At 35.7% G+C, this 19,753-nt stretch overlaps 1 protein-coding gene across 2 annotated transcripts in view; it reads right to left on the minus strand.

The window, feature by feature from the left end:
* PTPRR (protein tyrosine phosphatase receptor type R) overlaps positions 1–19,753 on the minus strand; it is a 303,626-nt gene that overhangs the window by 32,796 nt on the left and 251,077 nt on the right. For both annotated transcript variants that reach the window (XM_066368559.1, XM_066368560.1), the window contains 2 exons: positions 5,932–6,011; positions 5,372–5,509 (listed from right to left, as the gene is read on the minus strand). In XM_066368559.1, the coding sequence (XP_066224656.1) occupies positions 5,372–5,509; positions 5,932–6,011 (218 nt within the window). The remainder of the gene's footprint in view (positions 1–5,371; positions 5,510–5,931; positions 6,012–19,753) is intronic.

Genomic DNA, 19,753 nt, shown 5'->3' on the forward strand with positions numbered 1-19,753 from the left:
GGGCAGTAATTAAGTGTATGGGCTTTGGAATCAAACAAACCTGGATTAATATTTGGCTTCCATTACTCACTAACTTTGAGGATTTAGGCAAATGGCTTAATCCAGGGGTCTCAAACTCAACTGAGCATGTGGGCCGCAGAGCAAGATCACAGCCGTTTGGCGGGCTGCACTAGGTCTACAAAAGGCAACTGTTACGCAACACTTTTCTCACTGCAGTTGAAAACAAAAAAAAATCAGTACAACAAGCACAATCGTACATGCAGTTTACTCAGTGTCACAAAACGACCAGAAACTGTAGTTCGCATCACAACTGCTGTTAACTAAGCTAATATCTAGCTAGGATGCTAGAGAAATGAAAAATACAAGTAGGCCCCTAGGCTTACTTAATTTTATCCAAAATATTTTGAACTTCGTGGATTAGTCTGCGGGCCGCACAAAATTGTTCGGCGGGCCGCACCGCAAGTTTGAGACCCCTGGCTTAATCTTTCTAAACTTCTGCTTTCTCATCCATAATACAGGGACAGAAAACCCTACTCTGTAGAGGTAGAGTGAAAATTAACTGAATTAATTTAGAAATGTGCTTAGCTCATACTTCTAAGAAATGGTAGTAGGTAGACAATATCTTCCATAGTATATGTAATATGATTGACATTTAGAGCTACTTTAGTTCTCAGAAAGGGATTGGAGGGGCACCAGAGTTGGTCTGAGGATTTTGGAAATAAGCAAATGCTGTTTTTGTTTTTGGACTGACCTACCTCTAGCTTTGCACGTTTGGCCACTATATCTTTCTCAGCTTTGCAATAGTTCATGTTTAAAAGAGTTTGAATTCTTTTAATGTTCTCATTCTTTTTTGAGGAAGAATTTCCTTCTTCTTATGATTTATCTAAATGAAGGAACTGAAATTTACCAGCAATATAATTTCTTCTCGTTCTTGCAATATAACTGATTTTTCAGCTCCATTTTTTAAAAAAGATTTTGTTTATTCTCATTTTATAAAAAAATAACTATGAGAATATTGGGATGATAAAATAAGAATTGGAAACTGTTCATTTATTTATCTATTAAAAAGTAGAAAGATTCATGAAAACACAAAGCGTGGGAATTTGTAAAGATAACTCCACCCTCAGTTTTTTGGAAGGAAATGATTTTTGTCTATTCTAAACAATGACGCTTAACACAATTGAAAGTTGGCACATATTTAGTAAATAGCATTTTCCTGGTAGTGTAAAGGCTACTGCATTTTTCTTTTAAGCCAGTCTTCTCAGTATCATTTTGATCTTTAAAACATCAAAAGTTTTCCTCTATAATGTTATGTTTACGTCTTTGGAGAGTCTGATAGAAAGGAATTTTTATTTTAATTTAATGAATAATTAACAATGAAAAAGTAAAAAATTTTACTGCAATATTAGGCTATGGGAAAATACACATATAAAACACAATATATTACTTCGATATTTCCAAAAAATATATTCCAGACATTTAAAAAGGGGTTAAAAATGGTAAGAAAAAAATTAATACCTTTTCAATTTCTAAATTCAAAGAGGAAAAGAAAAACCTCAATCACCCTTTAGTGTGGTCGTTCTTTATTTATTTTTATTAAATCTAGTTTTCAACAGATCCACTTGTCTGTCTTTCCTATGGAGAACATGAATTCTGAGAGTGGTACCAATAGGTAGCTCCAATTATGATGAAGTTGAAAAAGAAAGAACAAGAGGTGCTCTAATCCTTTCTAGACTCAAAATGAAGAGTTCTGAGCATCACCAGTGAACCAACTCAGTATCACATTGAAACATAGATTTGTCTCATGCAGCATTTCTGTTAGAATGATAACCTTGGTCTTGGGGACAACGAAGAAAAACTGGGCTTTGGCATATTATCCAATTGTTCCAATTATCCTTACTAGACATTTTTAAAATATGTCACATACTACCCAACCTCTAAAGAATGTTTTCTGATTAACCAACAATCTCAGCTGCTTCTATTCTAATGAAAGAAATTCCTGGTTCAAGAAGAAGTTAAAGAATTAAAGACATACTTCTCAGTTTTTTTATAAAAGTGAATAAATATAAATACATCACAAAGTTCGAGAATTAAAATGCTGAAGATAAAAATTATGAGTTAGTTTATAGTTACTACAATCTATTCTATAATCCTTGTGAAATATTGTTCCACATATGCCTTGCCAAGTGTTAATCCTCAGTAAATATGCAACACTGACAAGTAAAAAGGTTTTCTGTGGAAAATATAATATATTTGTTTAAAACTTTGACACACATATACTTACATAATTACCTAAAATTACAGTGCTTTTCTGAGGTTCATAATATTTGATTTTCTTTTTAATGGAAGAGGAAGTAGAATTAATAAGGGTATGAATGTGTTTGAGAAAACACATTGTGACAATGTATTGAAAAAAATTATCATTCACAACAAAGTGGGCGGGGGTAATGCATTCCACTCAGATCTAGGAAATGTTGCTAAATCCTGCCTGAATTCTGGGTTGTCACTTACTTTCTTTCAGTGCTCTGTAGTATTATTCAACTGATTTTTGTCTTCTGTTGTTGCTATTGAGAAACCTATTTCTAGTTACTCTGGCTGGTAAAGTCATCTCTGTTCAGCTCCACAGACGTGTCTAGTCGCGAAGTTGAGTTATCCAGCCTAGGACTTTTGTGCTTTTCAAGTTTGAAAGCTAATGTCTTTCATCAGTTTTGGAAAATCCCTAGCCATTATTTCCTTAATATTGCTTTTATATATATATATTTTTTTTTCTCCTTTTCCTTCTTCCAAAACATCCATTAGACATTTATTTGACATTTAAATATTATCTTCTCTCTATCATAAATTCTCTTTCATATTTGTGGTCATTCTGAGTTTCTAGGTAATTTCCTGAACTCAATTTTTTAATCCAGTAATTACTCAGCTGTGTCCAGCTTACTATTAAACCTTCCTAATGTAGTTTTCTTTTTCATAATAGGGTTTATATAATAATTACTTATAGGACTCTTTGATTTCTTTAAAATTCTCAGTCTTTTTTTAGAGCAACTTGCTCTTTTTCAAGTTTTTAATTTTATATTTTATGTGCTTAATTATAAAAAATATAGCTTACACTATTTAGTTCCTATCATTCCATTTTTGGTAGATCTATTCCTAGTATTTTTTGCTTCTTCTGATTTTTCCTTATGTTGTTTACTTGTGTGTCTTATAATTTTGACTTACGAATTTATGTTTGGTTGGGCTTTTACTGTGGAAATTCTGTGAAATACATGCTGAGAGCGTATTCACCCAAAAAGTTTTTGCTTTTGTTTCTGTAAAATGCCACAGAGCATTACCTATCCAGTATTATTTTTTACATTAATTACTTAACTTGGGATTTCCTGTTTCTGAATTCTGAATACTCAAAAGAAACTCTTTTTTTTTTTTTTTTTTTTAAAGAGAGAGAGAGAGGCAGGGAGAAAGAGAGACAGTGATACAGGAACACTGAGCTGTTCCTGTATGGGCCCTGACTGGGATCGAACTGGTAATCTCTGAGCTTAGGGATGATTCTAACCTACTGAGTTATCCAGCCAGGGCTTATTAAGAGAAACTTTCTATTTACCCCATGAAAAGCCTAGACTAACATAGACTAAGCCTCTGTTATAGTCCTATTTTGGCAGGCAGGTTTGTTTTTGTGGTTCACCTTTTCACTGAAGGTATGGCCCTTGCAGGCAGCCACTTCATGGCAGGTCTCAGTGCTCACACCTGGCTTCTGCAAGTCCAAAGCGTGGTCTCCATTTCTTCTTGTATTGTCATTGAAACACAAGTAACCTGTAATTCTCTGACATTATGCCTTTTATCCTGTTCTTAACTGCTGAGATTTTCTTTATTCTTTTTCAAGCTCTGCTATACCTGTTATTTCATATTTTACCCAGTATAACTAACTGGCTTTGTAGTGGAAGATTTTTCAGGTAATCTAGCCTGCCATATTAAGTTCTATGGATGTACATACACAAAGAATACACCATTTAACTTTGAGGAAGCTTTTCCTACCATGAAGCTAAAACATCATGTGTATTAAACAACTGCAGGAATTGTTGGTGGCTTAATATGTTTGAGAGATTGAGAGTGGGTGAAACCACTGAGAATATTATGGGATATTTTTATTATGCCATCTCAGGCTTTAATACAAGATTCAAAGAAATGCATCTGTTTAGTAAACCATGTAGTTAATTAAGTATATACTATCTTCTACTCGCCTAAAGCAGACCATTCTTCCAAAATATATTTTAGAAAAAAAAATTCTTTACCTATTGTAGCAAAACTGGAAGAAAACAACAAACTTTAAAAAACATAAATTGGTGTTGTGAGCCTGGATTTCCTATATTAGTAGTAGGATTATATTATACTCAGGTTATGGTTCATCAAAGAGATATAAGTGAAAATTTGTTTTCCTTAAATTCTTATTGTCATGATGAAGCTTTGTTATATTAATTTTGGCAAGAAAACAAACAGAAAAGTTGACTAAAATCAGAGTGTAAACTGTGTCAACAAGATGACAAGATGCCCTAAAATGTAAACAGTACTGAGAACAGCACCCCTTGGGAATTACACAATTTTATTTTTATGATGTAAAACACAGAATGAGTGTTCTGTCCGTAAGTTAGATCCTCAGAAAAGATGACTAGACTAGTCTGGAGATAGAATCTAATTTTGTCTAGTAATTGGACTTCTTATTATAAAGATATTAAGAAAGCTGCTTAGCTTTTATAACTTCCTTCTGATCTTCTTCAAATCTCACTTTCCTAGTGAGGCGAGCCCTGTCCACCTGACATAACTGCAGCTTACCCCTCCTTCTCAACCCCTCCCTAGAGCTCAGCATACCCCATTATATCTTTTTTCTATAGTATTTACTCTCTCAATATTTTCTTAACTTCTTTATTGTTTTTGTCCATCTCCTCCATTCCCCCCACCCGCAAATTTAAAATCTGGCCAAGGGTAGGAATCTTTGTGCATTTTGTTTACTAGTATATTGCCAATAACTTAAGTAGTACCTGTCACATAGTAGGTACAAAAATTACTTGAGATACAAATGAACAATTTTTTCCATCAATGCCTATAAATCAGGGTGATAATTCACGGTTCATCATTTCCTTACTGAGACGTGGATACAAATGAGAAATGTGTATTCAAAGTATATTGATTTATCTGAAAGAAAATCACCATTCATAGAATAATAGCAATTACCATTTTGGGAAGGATAAAGTGACCAACTGTTTAAATATATTAGAGTTTCCATCTTACATCTGTTAGTAAGTACATGGCAATTTTTCTGAACAATATCTCTTCTATAGTAACAGAAAATATATAACATTTAGTACTTGGATAAAGGTCATACCTCATTTTTTTCTTTGAGTTTTGTGATCATAACAATCACAGGGCTATCCTCCTGCCAAACCATCTGCCAGAAGTCATTCACGGTATTGATCATGGGGCCCTGCGTCGCAATGAACGCCTTCTCTTTGCCACGGTAGCCCTAGTTTGAGTAAAGGTACAGAACATTGGCTTTGAAATCCATGCCTTGAGCTGAAAATTTAGGTAAAACATCTTCAGAACAAAATTGCTCTGCTACTCCCAAAGCAACACAGATTCTGCTGCTTAATTCATTCCAGGATCACAATTCACATGGCTGTTCTCCCAGCCAGGCAGGCATAGTACAGATCATCACAAAGTTTATTCCCCGCCCCCCGGAGACTTCATCTGAGCACTGCGACCACAGATGCACAGGACAAAAACACTACTAATGTCAAATATGACTAAGCAAAAAACAACAACAAAAAACTTACTAGTAACCAAGTTAACTCAAAATTAATATATTTTAAGAAAAAGATGTAACTCAAAATTCCAAATAATGAGTTGACATGCTAACCAGAAAGCAATTTATATATATTTACTTACCCTAATATAATTAGCATTAATGTAGGTGCTCAAAGAATCAGTTACATTTTTTGGTCTTAAACACACTCTGCTGAGGGGATCTAGTGAAGAAAACAAAAGAATACATTAAGCAGATATATTTAATGTAGTTCATATAGCAAAATTAAATACATTTAACTACATTAAATACATTACTCTTTTAAAAGTTTCTTAGAACACCAATAACCAGGACACAGTACACCTGTTAACTTATGCATTGATTGTTTGACCTGTGTTGACATTTGTTGTTGCATTGTTTTTGTGTCTGTGTCTTGATGCATCTGTGTTTATTGAGGGACATTTGGCCCATCTTGATCCCTGTTCTTGACATAAATCTCACCCATATGCCTGAGATGGTGAGTTTATATTTAATGCCATTTTTTTGTGGGTTTCTAATTTTTGGCCCCATTCTCATTTGTGCTCCTTCTCTTGTTTTTTGTATTTGCGATTTGTACCACCTCTCCCCACTTTCCTCTCTCTCTCTCTCTCTCTCTCTCTCTCTCTCTCTCTCTCTCTCTCTCTTTTTAGGTGAGAGGAAGGGACATAGTGAGGCAATCTCTCACATGTGCCCACACTGGGATCTACCCAGCAACCCTGTCTGGGACTGATGTTCAAATCAAACGAGTTATCCTCAGCTCCTGAGGCTGACAATTGGACCAATGGAGCTATCTTCAGCACCCAGGGCCACACTCAAACTGATTAAGACACTGGTTCTGGGAAGGGGGAGCCGGGAGAAGAAGGGAAAGAGAAGCAGATAGTAGCTTTTCTTGTGTGCCCTGACTGGGAATCAAACTTGGGATGTTCATATACAGGGCCGATGCTCTATCCACTGAACCACTGACCAGGGATTTTGTCTGCCTTCTGTTCTGCCCATTGACAACCATTTTCTCTGACCCAGATACCTTCTCACTATGTGGAAGAAGCTCTCTTCAGTTACCATGTGTTTGTTCACTGACAGCACAAATATCTGCTATTGAAAGATTATTACAGTGTCTTAAATTCTAAAACCACTTTTTATCAAGAAGTTGAAAGGCATTTAGTAAACCATGGTGTTATGGAAAACTATGCTAGTTATTTTTACCAACATTTACATAAACAAATTAAGATCAAATCATTTCTGGGCTTTCTATTCTGTTTCATTGGTCTGAGTGTCTATTTTTCTGCCAATACCATGCTGGTTTTTTTTTTTTTTTTTAAAGAGACAGAGATAGACAGGGACAGACAGGAACGGAGAGAGATGAGAAGCATCAATCATCAGTTTCTCATTGCACGTTGCGACTTCTTAGTTGTTCATTGATTGCTTTCTCACATGTGCCTTGACCGCAGGCCTTCAGCAGACCGAGTAACCCCCTGCTGGAGCCAGTGACCTTGGGTCCAAGCTGGTGAGCTCTTTGCTCTAGACAGATGAGCCCGCACTCAAGCTGGCGACCTCGGGGTCTTGAACCTGGGTCCTTCCGCAACCCAGTCTGATGCTCTATCCACTGCGCCACCACCTGGTCAGGCTACCATGCTGTTTTGATTATCGTGACTCTATAATATAGTTTGAAGTCAGGTATTGTAATGCTCCCAGCTTCATTCTTTTTCCTTAGAATTGTTCTGGCTATTCAGGGTTTTTTTTATAGTTCCATATAAACCTATAATATTTTTTTCCATTTCTTTAAAAAAATGACATTGGAATTTTGATGGGAATTGCATTAAATTTGTATATCACTTTGGGTAATATAGTCATTTTGACTATATTTATTCTTCCTATCCAAGAACAAGGAATATTTTTCCATTTCATTATATCTTTTTTGATTTCCCTTAAAAATGCTTTGTAGTTTTCATTATATAGGTCCTTTACAGTCTTTGCTATATTTATTCCTAGGTATTTTTGTTGTTGTTGTTGCAACCATGAAGGGGATTGTTTTTTTGAGCTTGTTTTCTGATGTATCATTGTTGGCATATAGAAAGGCAATGGACTTTTGTATATTAATTTTGTATCCTGTGACCTTACTGTATTGGTTTATTGTTTCTAGTAGTCTTTTTGTGGAGTCAAGGGGCCAACAACACTCAATGGAGAAAAGAAAGCCTCTTCAACAAATGGTGCTGGGAAAACTGGAAAACCACATGCAAAAGAATGAAAATCAACTAGTTTGTCCCCTTGTACTAAAAGTAATTAAAAACGGATCAAATACCTAAATATAAGACCTGAAACAATAAATTACATAGAATAAAACATAGGTACTAAACTCATGGACCTTAGTTACAAAGAGTAGTTTATGAATTTGACTCCAAAGGCAAGGGAAGTGAAGGCAAAGATAAATGAATGGGACCACATCAGACTAAGAAGTTTTTGCACAGCAAGAGAAACTGACAACAAAACAAACAGACAGCCAACTAAATGGGAGATGATATTTTCAAACAACATCACAGATAAGGGCCTAATATCCAAAATATACAAAGAACTCATAAAACTGAACAACAAACAAGCAAACAATCCAATAAAAAAATGGGAAGAGGACATGAACAGACACTTCTCCCAGGAAAAAATACAAATGGCCAACAGATATATGAAAAGATGCTCATCTTCATTAGTTAAGAGAAATGCAAATCAAAACTACAATGAGATACCACCTCACATATCTTAGATTAGCTATTATCAACAAGACAGATAATAACAAGTGTTGGAGAGGCTGTGGAGAAAATGGAACCCTCATCCACTTTTGTTGTGAATGTAAAGTATGGAAGAAAGTATGGTGGTTCCTCAAAAAATTAAAAATAGAACTACCATATGACCCAGCAATCCCTCTACTGAGAATATACACCCATAACTCAAAAACACTTGTACATAAAGACACATGCAGTCCCATGTTCATTCCAGCATTGTTCACAGTGGCCAAGACATGGAAACAACCAAAAAACCCTTCAATAGATGATTGGATAAAGAAGATGTGGTACATATATACTATGGAATACTACTCAGCCATAAGAAATGATGACATCGGATCATTTACAACAACATGGAGGGACCTTGATAACATTATACTGAGTGAAATTAGTAAATCGGAAAAAAACTAAGAACTATATGATTCCATACATAGGTGGGACACAAAAATGAGACTCAGGGACATGGACAAGAATGTGGTGGTTACTGGGGGTGGGGAAGGGGAAGGAGGGGGGAAGGGGAGAGGCATAATGAAAACCAAATAGAAGGTGACGGCAGACTATATGAGTTTGAGTGATGGGTATGCAACATAATCAAATGTCAAAATAACCTAGAGATGTTTTCCCTGAACCTATGTACCCTGATTGATTAATGTCACCCCATTAAAATTAATAAAAATTTTAAAAAAAGATCAAATCATCCTTTATGATTTCTTTAATCTGGCACCCTCAGAGCCTCTTGAAGGCAAGAATGGAGAATTTTTTATTGTCTCTATAAGACTTGGTGTTTAGCACAGTGGTTACATATATAGCAGGCCCTCAATAAATGTCTATGGTATTGATTTAAATGGTCTCTCCCTCTCCTGTTCCAAAAAGCTAGTTTTATGCATTTCACTCTAGCAGTTGTTCTACTGTTCTTCACTAGACAGGTAATTTTTGGAAGTTTTTAATACTCACTGTTTCTACCTCCTCATCTACAATTCAGTTCTCATGTATACTCTCGTCTCTCTTAAATCCAGTCTTACGCAGATAATAATCTTGTTCATGCTACCCCTGACCCTTTTGTTACTAATCTCTATGAGCCCAGTATTGTGCTTTTTCATGTCTCTCTCTGTGACATTCAAAAAATATTGACCATATATATTTTTTGGAGTACTCTCTTTCCATGGATCCCAGGTCATAATATTCTGATGTTCATGCTGCCTCTTTGATGGCTGGTTTTCAATCTCTTGCTTATTTCATCTGCTCCCCTTAATGTTGATGCTGCTAGGATTCAACTTGGCTCTCTTCTACGCTCATCTAATTTATTCCCATGACTTTAACTTTTGCCAATATCCTGAGGACTCCCAAAAATATATCTTAAACTAGACTACTGTCCTCAGTGATAAGCCATGTTTTTCTATTTCTTATTTCCTTCTGGATAGGCCACAGGTTTGTGAAATTCCACATGCCCCATATGCTCCTGTTAACCCTCTGTTATTACCTGTTAGGTGTGCTACCATAGCTCCAGAGCCCAGGTTTGAAAACTACTTGTCCTACTGAACTTGATCCTCCATATCCAATCCTCATATTCTCTCTGTTCTATCTCCTAACATGCTATGGGGCTGTCTTTCCTCCCTCTTCCCATGTTCTCTTCTGGAACTAAGACCTGAGCATCCCATTCCGTCTTACTGCTTTCAATCTTGTTATTTTCTTATCCATCCTTCTCATAGCTGCCAAGGTGGTCTTTGTGGATGAAAATCTGATCACGTCATTCCCTTGATTGCCATAGCAGTATTTCCTAAATGTTATCTGTAAATCATTTCTTCTGTAACATAGAATTAGGCTATAGAATGTCTACATGAGATCATCTTTAAAAAAAAGAAGATTCAGTAATCAAATATAGGAAAGACTAAATTTTAAAAAAAATTAAACCACATTCCTTTTACCACAGGACATTTCAAGGTCTTTATTATGCTGATGTATTTTGTGACTTTCCAAGATGTTATTATATAAACTCATTTGTCCATTGAACTCATTTTATTACAAATACATATTGACAATTCAGATATTTCTGTGATAATGAAAATGACTCTCACTGTGTTGTCCAAAATCGTAGCCACCAGCCATATACGGCTACTAGGCACTTGAAATGTGGCTAGTACAAATGGAAAAACTAAAGTTTTCATTTTAATGAATTTAAATTTAATTTACACTGCTCTGTATGGCTAATGGTTGCTCTGCTGGACAGTGCAGACCTGGAGGATGAAATCCACACTCCTCAGCGGGTCCTGCAGGTTTCTTTCTCTTTTCACATGCCCTCATCAACAACCACTTTTCCACATGTGCCATATGCTCCCTCCAAACAGACCTAGGGAAATCCCCCCAATATTACATGTTCTTGCAAATTTTATGCTTTTGCACATATTATTCCCCTGTCTTCTCTGCATGATAAAGTCTTCATTCTTCAGGGTACAGTTCAAAAAATACAAGCCTTCCCTTGTTTCCCAGGCAGAATTAGGCACTCCCTTCTTTGTTCAGGGTCCCCGAGTCTTATTTTAATATTTACCATCTTGATTTTCAGACACTTAACATTTTTGCCTTCCCTCAAAGGGTTGTGGGGAGCCCCTTGAGTGCAAGAGCTAAATTCAATTAATTTTTGAATCCTTTGTGATATCTATTTGTGCATGGCTCATAGAATGTTTAAGATCAAAATTAATTTCTATTAGAAAGAGTAAGACACTGCTTTTGACTTTCTAGTTGTTTTTTTTCTTAGCAAAGGGGACATTCATTCATTTTCAGCATCCACTGATTATTGAAAGTTTTTACGAACACCCTATATCACTCAGTGTTGGAAAAGCCGATTTCCTTCGATTTTTATAATGTCTGTAATGTATACAATTCACTTGACCTTATAAACAGCTTAGAAACAGGTTTCCTGTCCAGCTAAATTAAGTTTATGTTGAATATTGTTAAGTTATGGTATTTCCAAGTGTTTAAAGGTTTCCAAACACATATTTTTAAAAAACAAGAATACAACATATGACTGAGTAGGAGAAAATGTAGGGTTCCCACCAAAGCTTTTTAAATGTTATTTTGGACTAATAAAACAGCCAAAGATTAGAAAAAGTTTTACCACCACCATCAATATTTGAATGTAATTATTATCCTCGCTGCCATTATAATGTTTCACATTACACATTTAAGTCTATATACTAGTCAGATTCACTATAAGTTTTATCAGAACATATATTTCTAGGTTATACATTAAGTATTTAGTATACCATTTATGATACCTCTGGGCAGTATCAATTACTGTAAAATTAATAATTGAACAATGCTTATTTTCCTTTCCTCTCTTTTGCTTCTTTTTATTTTTTTCCTTCCCTCCTCTAGATCCTTTACTTTTTCTTCCCTTTCCTCCCTCCCTCCCTTCCTTCCTCCCTTCTTTCTTCCTTCCTGTTTCTTTCCCCCCCCTCAAAAAATTATTGAACACATATGGATTTGAAAAATAGAACAAGTGGAATTTCCCCAACCAGGTCTCTTTAAAATACCTTCTAATAATCTTAAGTCTTCTATTTAGCAGACAAAATGATATCTGAATTCCAGTATTTTGGTTGGTTTCATATAAGATTTTGTCAAAGGCTATTAAGTGCTTAAGATTTTCTCTCCAGGAAGAAGTGTGCTTGATGTTTGAAGTCAAGAGAAGAAATGATTATATAAGGTACAAGTGTATCACTAATAGTGATGGCAAAGGCAGGGATGAGAGGTATAGGATTGCTTTCATAGATTAATTCAAGATAAATGGGACATGGGAAGAAAGGCAGGGACTGTCCATACCCTCAAGGTGACTGGGAGTTATCTTTAAATATGTTGCAGGAGGGAAAATACTCTAGCTCTGCACTGTCCAATATGGTAGCTATTAGCCACATGTAGCTAATTAAATTTAAGTTAATAAAAATGAAATAAAGTTTAAAAGTCAGTTCCTCAGGTGCACTAGCTATACTTCAAGCACTCAGTTAGTGCATGTGCCTCGTGGTTATCCCAATGGAGATATAAAACATTTTCATCATTGTAGAGAGTTGTAGTGGACAGTGTTGATCTTGGCAATGGAGGATGGTGATTACACACACACTCATTTTTTAAGACTTGTGGAAACAATAAGAGAATAGGGTTCTTGAATATATTGCTTGTGAAACTGTAAATTATTCTCTATATATACTGCTCACAAAAATTGGAGGATATTTCAAAATGAATATGAAGCTATAAAATATCCCCTAACTTTTGTGAGGAAGGTAGATAATGTCCCTACATTCTGAAATTGGTTTGAGGGTTAATGATGGATTTGTCTTGTTTAGTAGAGAGGGAAAGGAGAAGTTAACATCAGCTGAGGTCTTACTATGTTAATTGGAACTTTCCTAGGAATTTTATACATACTATCATTTAATTTTCCTAATAGGCCTTTTCACCATTTTTAGCAATCACTGTCCTTAGGGGAGCAGCTATCATTTAATTGGTTCTTGGCCATTCATATTCTATTACAAAACATTCTCAGATTTATATAACCTCACTATTATGTACAAGCTGACAAGCTCCTAAACTTACAACTTTATTGTATATAAACAAACAAACAAAGCAGAAACAGACTCATTGATACGGAGAACAGACTGATGGTTGCCAGAGGGGAGGAGGGTTAGGGGACTGGGAGAAAAGGTGAAGGGATTGCGAATACAGATTAGTAGTTAGAAAACAGTCCTGGGATGTAAAGTACAGCATAGGGAATACAGTCAACAATGCTGTAACAGTTACTCACGGTGCCAGGTGGGTTACTGGAAATATCAGGGGAACGCTTTGTAAAGTATATGACTGTCTAATTACTATGCTGTACACCTGAAACTAATATAAAATAATATTGAATGTAAAAAAAAGTTTATTGCAGGCCAAACAATAAAAACAATCAAAACATTTAAAATCTTAATCTTTTGCTAATCATTTTAATGTAGTATTTCAAACTTATAATACAGTCTAAAATAAACCATAAAGGATAGCTTTGCATATTTGTTCCTGTCATTTTCTGATGAGTTTCAATCAATGGTGTAGCTTGTCCAAGCTATATTTACTAAATTATAGTTTGTGCAACAGGGGGTGGGGTGGTATTCAGGTTACAGATATTTTCAACAGGAAAGCCATCATTTGCTACATCGGCTGTCAGCACAGGTGCCCTGGCTCTAGTGATCCATCCAGTTTGGGGAATGGAAAAGCTGACACAGGACTATGAAGCAGTTGTCTAATATCATCTGGGCAGGAAAGAGAGAAGGCTGAGCTTTAAATAATCCTAATAATTTTCAAATCCTTCTGAGATAGGTAAATACAATAACTGCAATGGATGTATGCACCCTAGTTACCTATGTTTGGTAAATTTTAAATTAAAAAAATATTAACAGATTGAGAGAGAGACAACTATCCTAATGCATACCAGTTGTATCCCATTCAGCCAGTTATAGTTATAAAATATCTTTCACAGTGACTTTACCTTAGGTAAGTAGATTTAACTATACGGGCCAATTAAAAATTGGCTGTAAATAGAGTGACTTTAACAATGTGTTTCCAAGTTCACCAGAAGGGGAAGCCTAAGGACATAATTTTTCTTGCTGTTGCCATAAAAATGGAAAATTTGTCTTATGAGTGAATTAATGAACTGAATTATGAAGACGCCACAATTTCCATGTCAATACATTTTAAAAATCTTTGTGGTTCTATCTTTCCAGAGCTATTGCAATGAGTGTTTACGAATTCTGCCAAAATCCCAACTGTATGTTTGTTTAGAGATTCAAAATGCTACTTCATTTCCAAAATATTTTTATTTTTTAAAAACTGAATCGATTGGGGTGACATTGGTTAATAAAAGCACATAGATTCAGGGGTAGAGTACTATATTATTTGTACATTGTATTGTGTGTTCCACCCAAGTGAAGTCTCCTCTCATCACTATTTATCCCCTCTTTATCCTGTCTTAATTCCCTCCAACCCCCTTTCCCTCTGGTATCACCATACTGTCGTCTGTGCAGGGGTCGGGAACCTTTTTGTCTGAGAGAGCCATGAACATATTTTTAAATGTAATTCCGTGAGAGCCATACAACGACCCGTGTACGTTAGGCATTATCCAATAAAAATTTGGTTTTGTCCCGGAGGACAGCTGTGATTGGCTCCAACCACCCGCAACCATGAACATTAGCGGTAGGAAATGAATAGATTGTAATACATGAGAATGGTTTATATTTTTAACTTTTTTTTTTTTATTAAAGATTTGTCTGCGAGCCAGATGCAGCCATCAAAAGAGCCACATCTGGCTTGCGAGCCATAGGTTCCCGACCCCTAGTCTGTGTATGAGGTTCTAAGTGTGTGGGTTTCATATTCTGATTTTTCTTTCTTCCCCCACAGAAACAAATAAATGTTTACTGAATTTACTGGGGTGACACTGATTAATAAAATTATATAGGTTTCAGGTGTACAGTTCTATAATACATCATCTGTATATTGTATTGTGTATTCCCCACCCCAAGTCAAGTCTCCTGCCATAACTGTTTATATATCCTGTATACCTTCTTCTACCTCTCCACATCCCCCTTCCCCTTGGTAATCACCATACTAATGTCTGTATCCATGAGGGTTGTTATAGTTTTTTGTTTGTTTAATCCCTTTACCTTTTTAACCAGCCGCACAACCCTCCTCATCTCTGACAGCTATCAGTCTGTTCTCTATCTATGAGTCTGTTTCTATTTTGTTTGCTAGTTTACTTTTTTATAGGATTCTACATATGAGTTAAGTCATATAGTACTTGTCTTTCTCTGCCTGGTTTATTTCCCGTAGCATAATGCTCTCCAGGTCCATCCATGCTATCGCTAAGGGTATAATTTCCTTCTTTTTTTTTTTAACAGCTGAGTAGTATTCCATTGTGTAAATGTACCACAGCTTTTTTATCCACTCATCTTCTGTTGGGCACTTTGGCTGCTTCCAAATCTTGGCTATTATAAATAATGCTACAAAGAAGACCATAGGAGTGAATATATTATTTTGATTCAGTGTTTCAGGTTTCTTCAGATACATTCCCAGCAGTGGAATCTCTGGGTCATAAGGCAGTTCCATTTTTTATTTTTTCAATACTCTTTCCCACAGTGGCTGCACCAATCTGCATTTCCACCAACAGTGCATGAGAATTCCCTTTTCTCCACATCCTCAACATTTGTTATTTTTTGATTTATTGATGATAGCTATTTTGACTATCATCAATAATAATGTTTGAGGTGATATCTTGTAGTTTTCATATGCATTTCTCTGATGATTAGTGACATTGAGAATCCTTTCATATGTCTATTGGCCATCTGTATGTCCTCTTTGGAGAAGTGTCTATTCATGTCCTTTGCCCACTTTTTAGTTGGATTGCTTGTTTACTTGGTGTTGAGTTGTATAAGTTCTTTATAAATTTTGAATATGAACAGCTTATAGATGAATCACTGGTATGTTCTCACATTCACTGGGTTGTCTTTACATTTTGTGGATGGTTTCCTTGCTGTGCAAAAACTTTTTAATTTGATGTAGTCTCATTTGATTATTTTTTCTTTTGTTTTCTTTTTCCAAGGCAATATATCAAAAAAATATTGTTATGAGAAATGTCCAAGATTTTACTGCCTGTGTTTTCCTCTTGAGTTTTTATGGTTTTGAGCCTAACATTTAAGTCTTTAATCCATTTTGAGATTATTCTTGTGTATGGTGTAAGAAGGGGGTCTAGTTTCATTTTTTTGCATGTCTGTCCAACTTTCCCAACACTATTTATTAAGTAGACTCTCTTTATAGCACTGTATGTTTTTGCCTCCTTTGTCAAATATTAATTGCCCATAAAGGCAATAGTTTATTTTTGGGCTCTCTATTCTGTTCCATTGATCTGTATGTCAGCTCTTACATCAGTACCATACTGCCTTGATTACTATGACCTTGTAGTATAGTTTGACATTAGGTAGTAGCATGATTCCTCCAACTTTGTTCTTCTTTTCCAAGATTGCTGTGGCTGTTTGAGGCCTTTTGTGGTTTTATATAAAGTTTTTGGCATATTTGTTCTTGTTTGGTGAAATATGTCATTGATATCTTGATAAGAGTTGATTGAATCTTTAGATTCCTTTGGGTAGTGTGGTCATTTTAATTATATTAATTCTATCTTGAACATGGTATATGCTTCCACTTATTTGTATCTTCCTCAATTTCTTCAGTGTCTTATAATTTTATGAGTATCGTTGGTTAAAATTTTCCTCTGTATCTCATTATTTTTTCAAATCAATTGTGAATGGGGTTGTTTGGAAGTCTCTGTGTTTCCTGGAGTTGGTGTCATTTTCCCCCACTGGGTTAGGGAAGTTTTTAGTCATTATTTCTCAAATAGAATCTTGATCCCTTGCTCTCTCTCTTCTCTGTTTGGTACCAACTATGATGCAAGTGTTGTTATTTCACATTGTCCTAAAGGTCCCTTAAAGTTTCTCTTCTCTTTTTGCTGCTTTGACTGGGTGTTTTCTTCTACCTTGTCTTCCAAATCGCTGATTCAATTCTCTGCTTTATCCAACCTATAGTTTATTTCCATTGTATTCTTCCATTGTATTCTTTCTATTGTATTCCAGTGTAATCTTCATTTCAGATATTTTATTCTTCATTTCTGATTGGTCCTTTTTAATTATTTCTATGTCTTTTCTCATGCTGTTGAGCATCTCTATAACCAGTACTTTGTACTCTATATCTGATACGTTGCTTACCTCCATTTCACTTAGCTTTTTTCTAAAGATTTCTTCTGTTCTTTGGCATATTTCTTTGTTTTCTCAATTTGGCTGCCTGTTTGCTTTTGTCACTATGTATAAGATAGATCTGCTATGAATCCTAGTATTTGTGGGGTGGCCTTATGTAGTAGGTGTCCTGTGGGGTCCAATGGTGCTGTCTCCTTGGTCACCTGAGCTGGATGCTCTGGGAATGTCCCCTGTGTAGGTTATATGGTCCTATCTGTTATAATTGAGTCTTAATTGTTATAGGCCCATTCATGCATGGAATTGACCCTCAGGCTGGCTAACTGTGAGGCTTAACACCATCATGGCATGTGAGCTGCTGTGCAAGTGCTGACCTCATGAAGCAGAATTTGCTTCAGCAGGGTTTAGTGCCTGCCAAGATTTCCTTTTGAATATGCCACTTGTAAAGTTTATTGTGTCCTGCTATGATGTTGTCTGAAACTGGCCATTGTGTGTGTTTGTTCTGGGTTTCTTGGGAGGGACTCTGGTGTAGGCCAATGTCAGACGCTCCTGTGACTTGCTTTGGGCAACCTGTTTGGAGCAGTCTCAATATGGTTTTTTATGTAAATCCTTCCAGTTAGTCTTTAGTTGGTTATTCAAAATGACTGTTCTATAATTTAGTTGTAATTTCAGTTTGGGCCTAGGAGGAGGTGAGTGTAGCTTCCACCTATTCTGCTGCCATCTTGAATTTTTATCTACTCATATTTTACTGTTTACCCAAAGTATTTTTGCCACTTTGGTCAGAATAAATTATTGAGTTCTCTCTACAGTCCTACATCACTTAAACCAGATCTCTATTCTGGCTCTTCTTACATTAAATATAAATACTCATTTACATGTCTTGCCTCTCTAGTTCATGACCTCCTTGATCTTATAGATTGTTCTTTATTCCTTGCTAACTCCAGGCATCTAGCTCATATCTTGACATCGATAAATTTTGTGGAACTCAATTTAGTTTTAACATAGTCTATAGCCTGCTATGATTTGAATGAGAATCACCTGAATATTTACTAGAAGTACAGATTACTGGGTCCAATAGCAGACCTACTTAAAGAGAATCCCCAGAGTGGGGCACAGGACTTCAGGTTTTTAAATGAGGACTCTAGGTATATGTTATGCAAAATGAATTTTTTTTTGGTAATAGCTTTATTGAAATATAACTGACATACACTATAATTCACCCATTTAAAGTGTGCCATCACAGAGTTTATTTTATTTTTATTCACAGAGTTTGCAACCATTACCACATTCAAATTTACAATTTTCTTTTTTCAAAAAATCAACTTTATACTTTTTAGTAGTCCTTTCTCATGTTTCGTAACACTAGGCCATCACTAATGTAGTTTCTGTCTCTATAGATTTGTCCATCTGGACACTTCTTATAAATTAAATTTTACAATATAAGGTCTTTGTGAGGTAATTTGTAATGACTTCTTTCACTTAGAATAATTTTTAAAAGTTCATCCACATTGTAGCATGTATCAGTACCTCACCTCATTGCTTTGTATTGTTAAATAATATTCTATTGTGTGGCTATATTGCATTTTATTTATCCATTCATCAATTGATGGACATTTTTTTTCCAGTTTGGGGGCTATTATAAAAAATGCTGTTAAAAAATTTGTGTATAGTTTTTGTGTGGACACGTTTTAATTTCTTTTGGATATATACTTAGCATTAGGATATCTGAGTTATATAGTAACTCTTGGTTTTACTTTTGAGGAACTAATGTGCTATATTCTAAGTAGCTTCACCTTTTTACATTCCTACCAGGAATGTATAAAGGTTCCAATTTCTCTATGCCCATGTCAACACTTTTTATTATTTATTTTTTTTATTATAATCATGTGGATGTGAAGTTGTATTTCATCGTGGTTTTGATTTTTCTGATAGCTAATGATATCAATCATTGTTTCATATGCTTATTGGTCAGCTGTATATCTTCTATGGAGAAATATCTGTTCAAGTCCTTCACCCATTTTTAAAAATCTTTTTTCCTTCTTTTCTAAGTGAGAGAAGGGGAGATGGAGAAACAGACTTCTGTATGCATCCTGACCAGGATCCATCTGGCAACCCCCATCTGGAGCTGATGCTCTGCCCATCTGGGGCCATGCTCACAACTGAGCTATTTTTAGTGCCTGAGGTGGAGGCTCCATGGAGCCATCCTCAGTGCCAGGGGCCAATGTGCTTTAACCAATAGGGACATGCCTGCGGGAGGGGAAGGGAGAGAGAGAGAAGGGGAAAAGAAGGAGGAAGGAGTGGAGAAGCAGATGGTCACTTTTCCTGTGTGCCCTGACTGGGAATCAAACCCAGGACAGCCACACCCTGGGATGATGCTCTACCACTGAGTTGACCAGCCA

The sequence above is a fragment of the Saccopteryx leptura genome, chromosome 2 (assembly GCF_036850995.1).
Source record: "Saccopteryx leptura isolate mSacLep1 chromosome 2, mSacLep1_pri_phased_curated, whole genome shotgun sequence".
Taxonomy (NCBI): domain Eukaryota; kingdom Metazoa; phylum Chordata; class Mammalia; order Chiroptera; family Emballonuridae; genus Saccopteryx; species Saccopteryx leptura.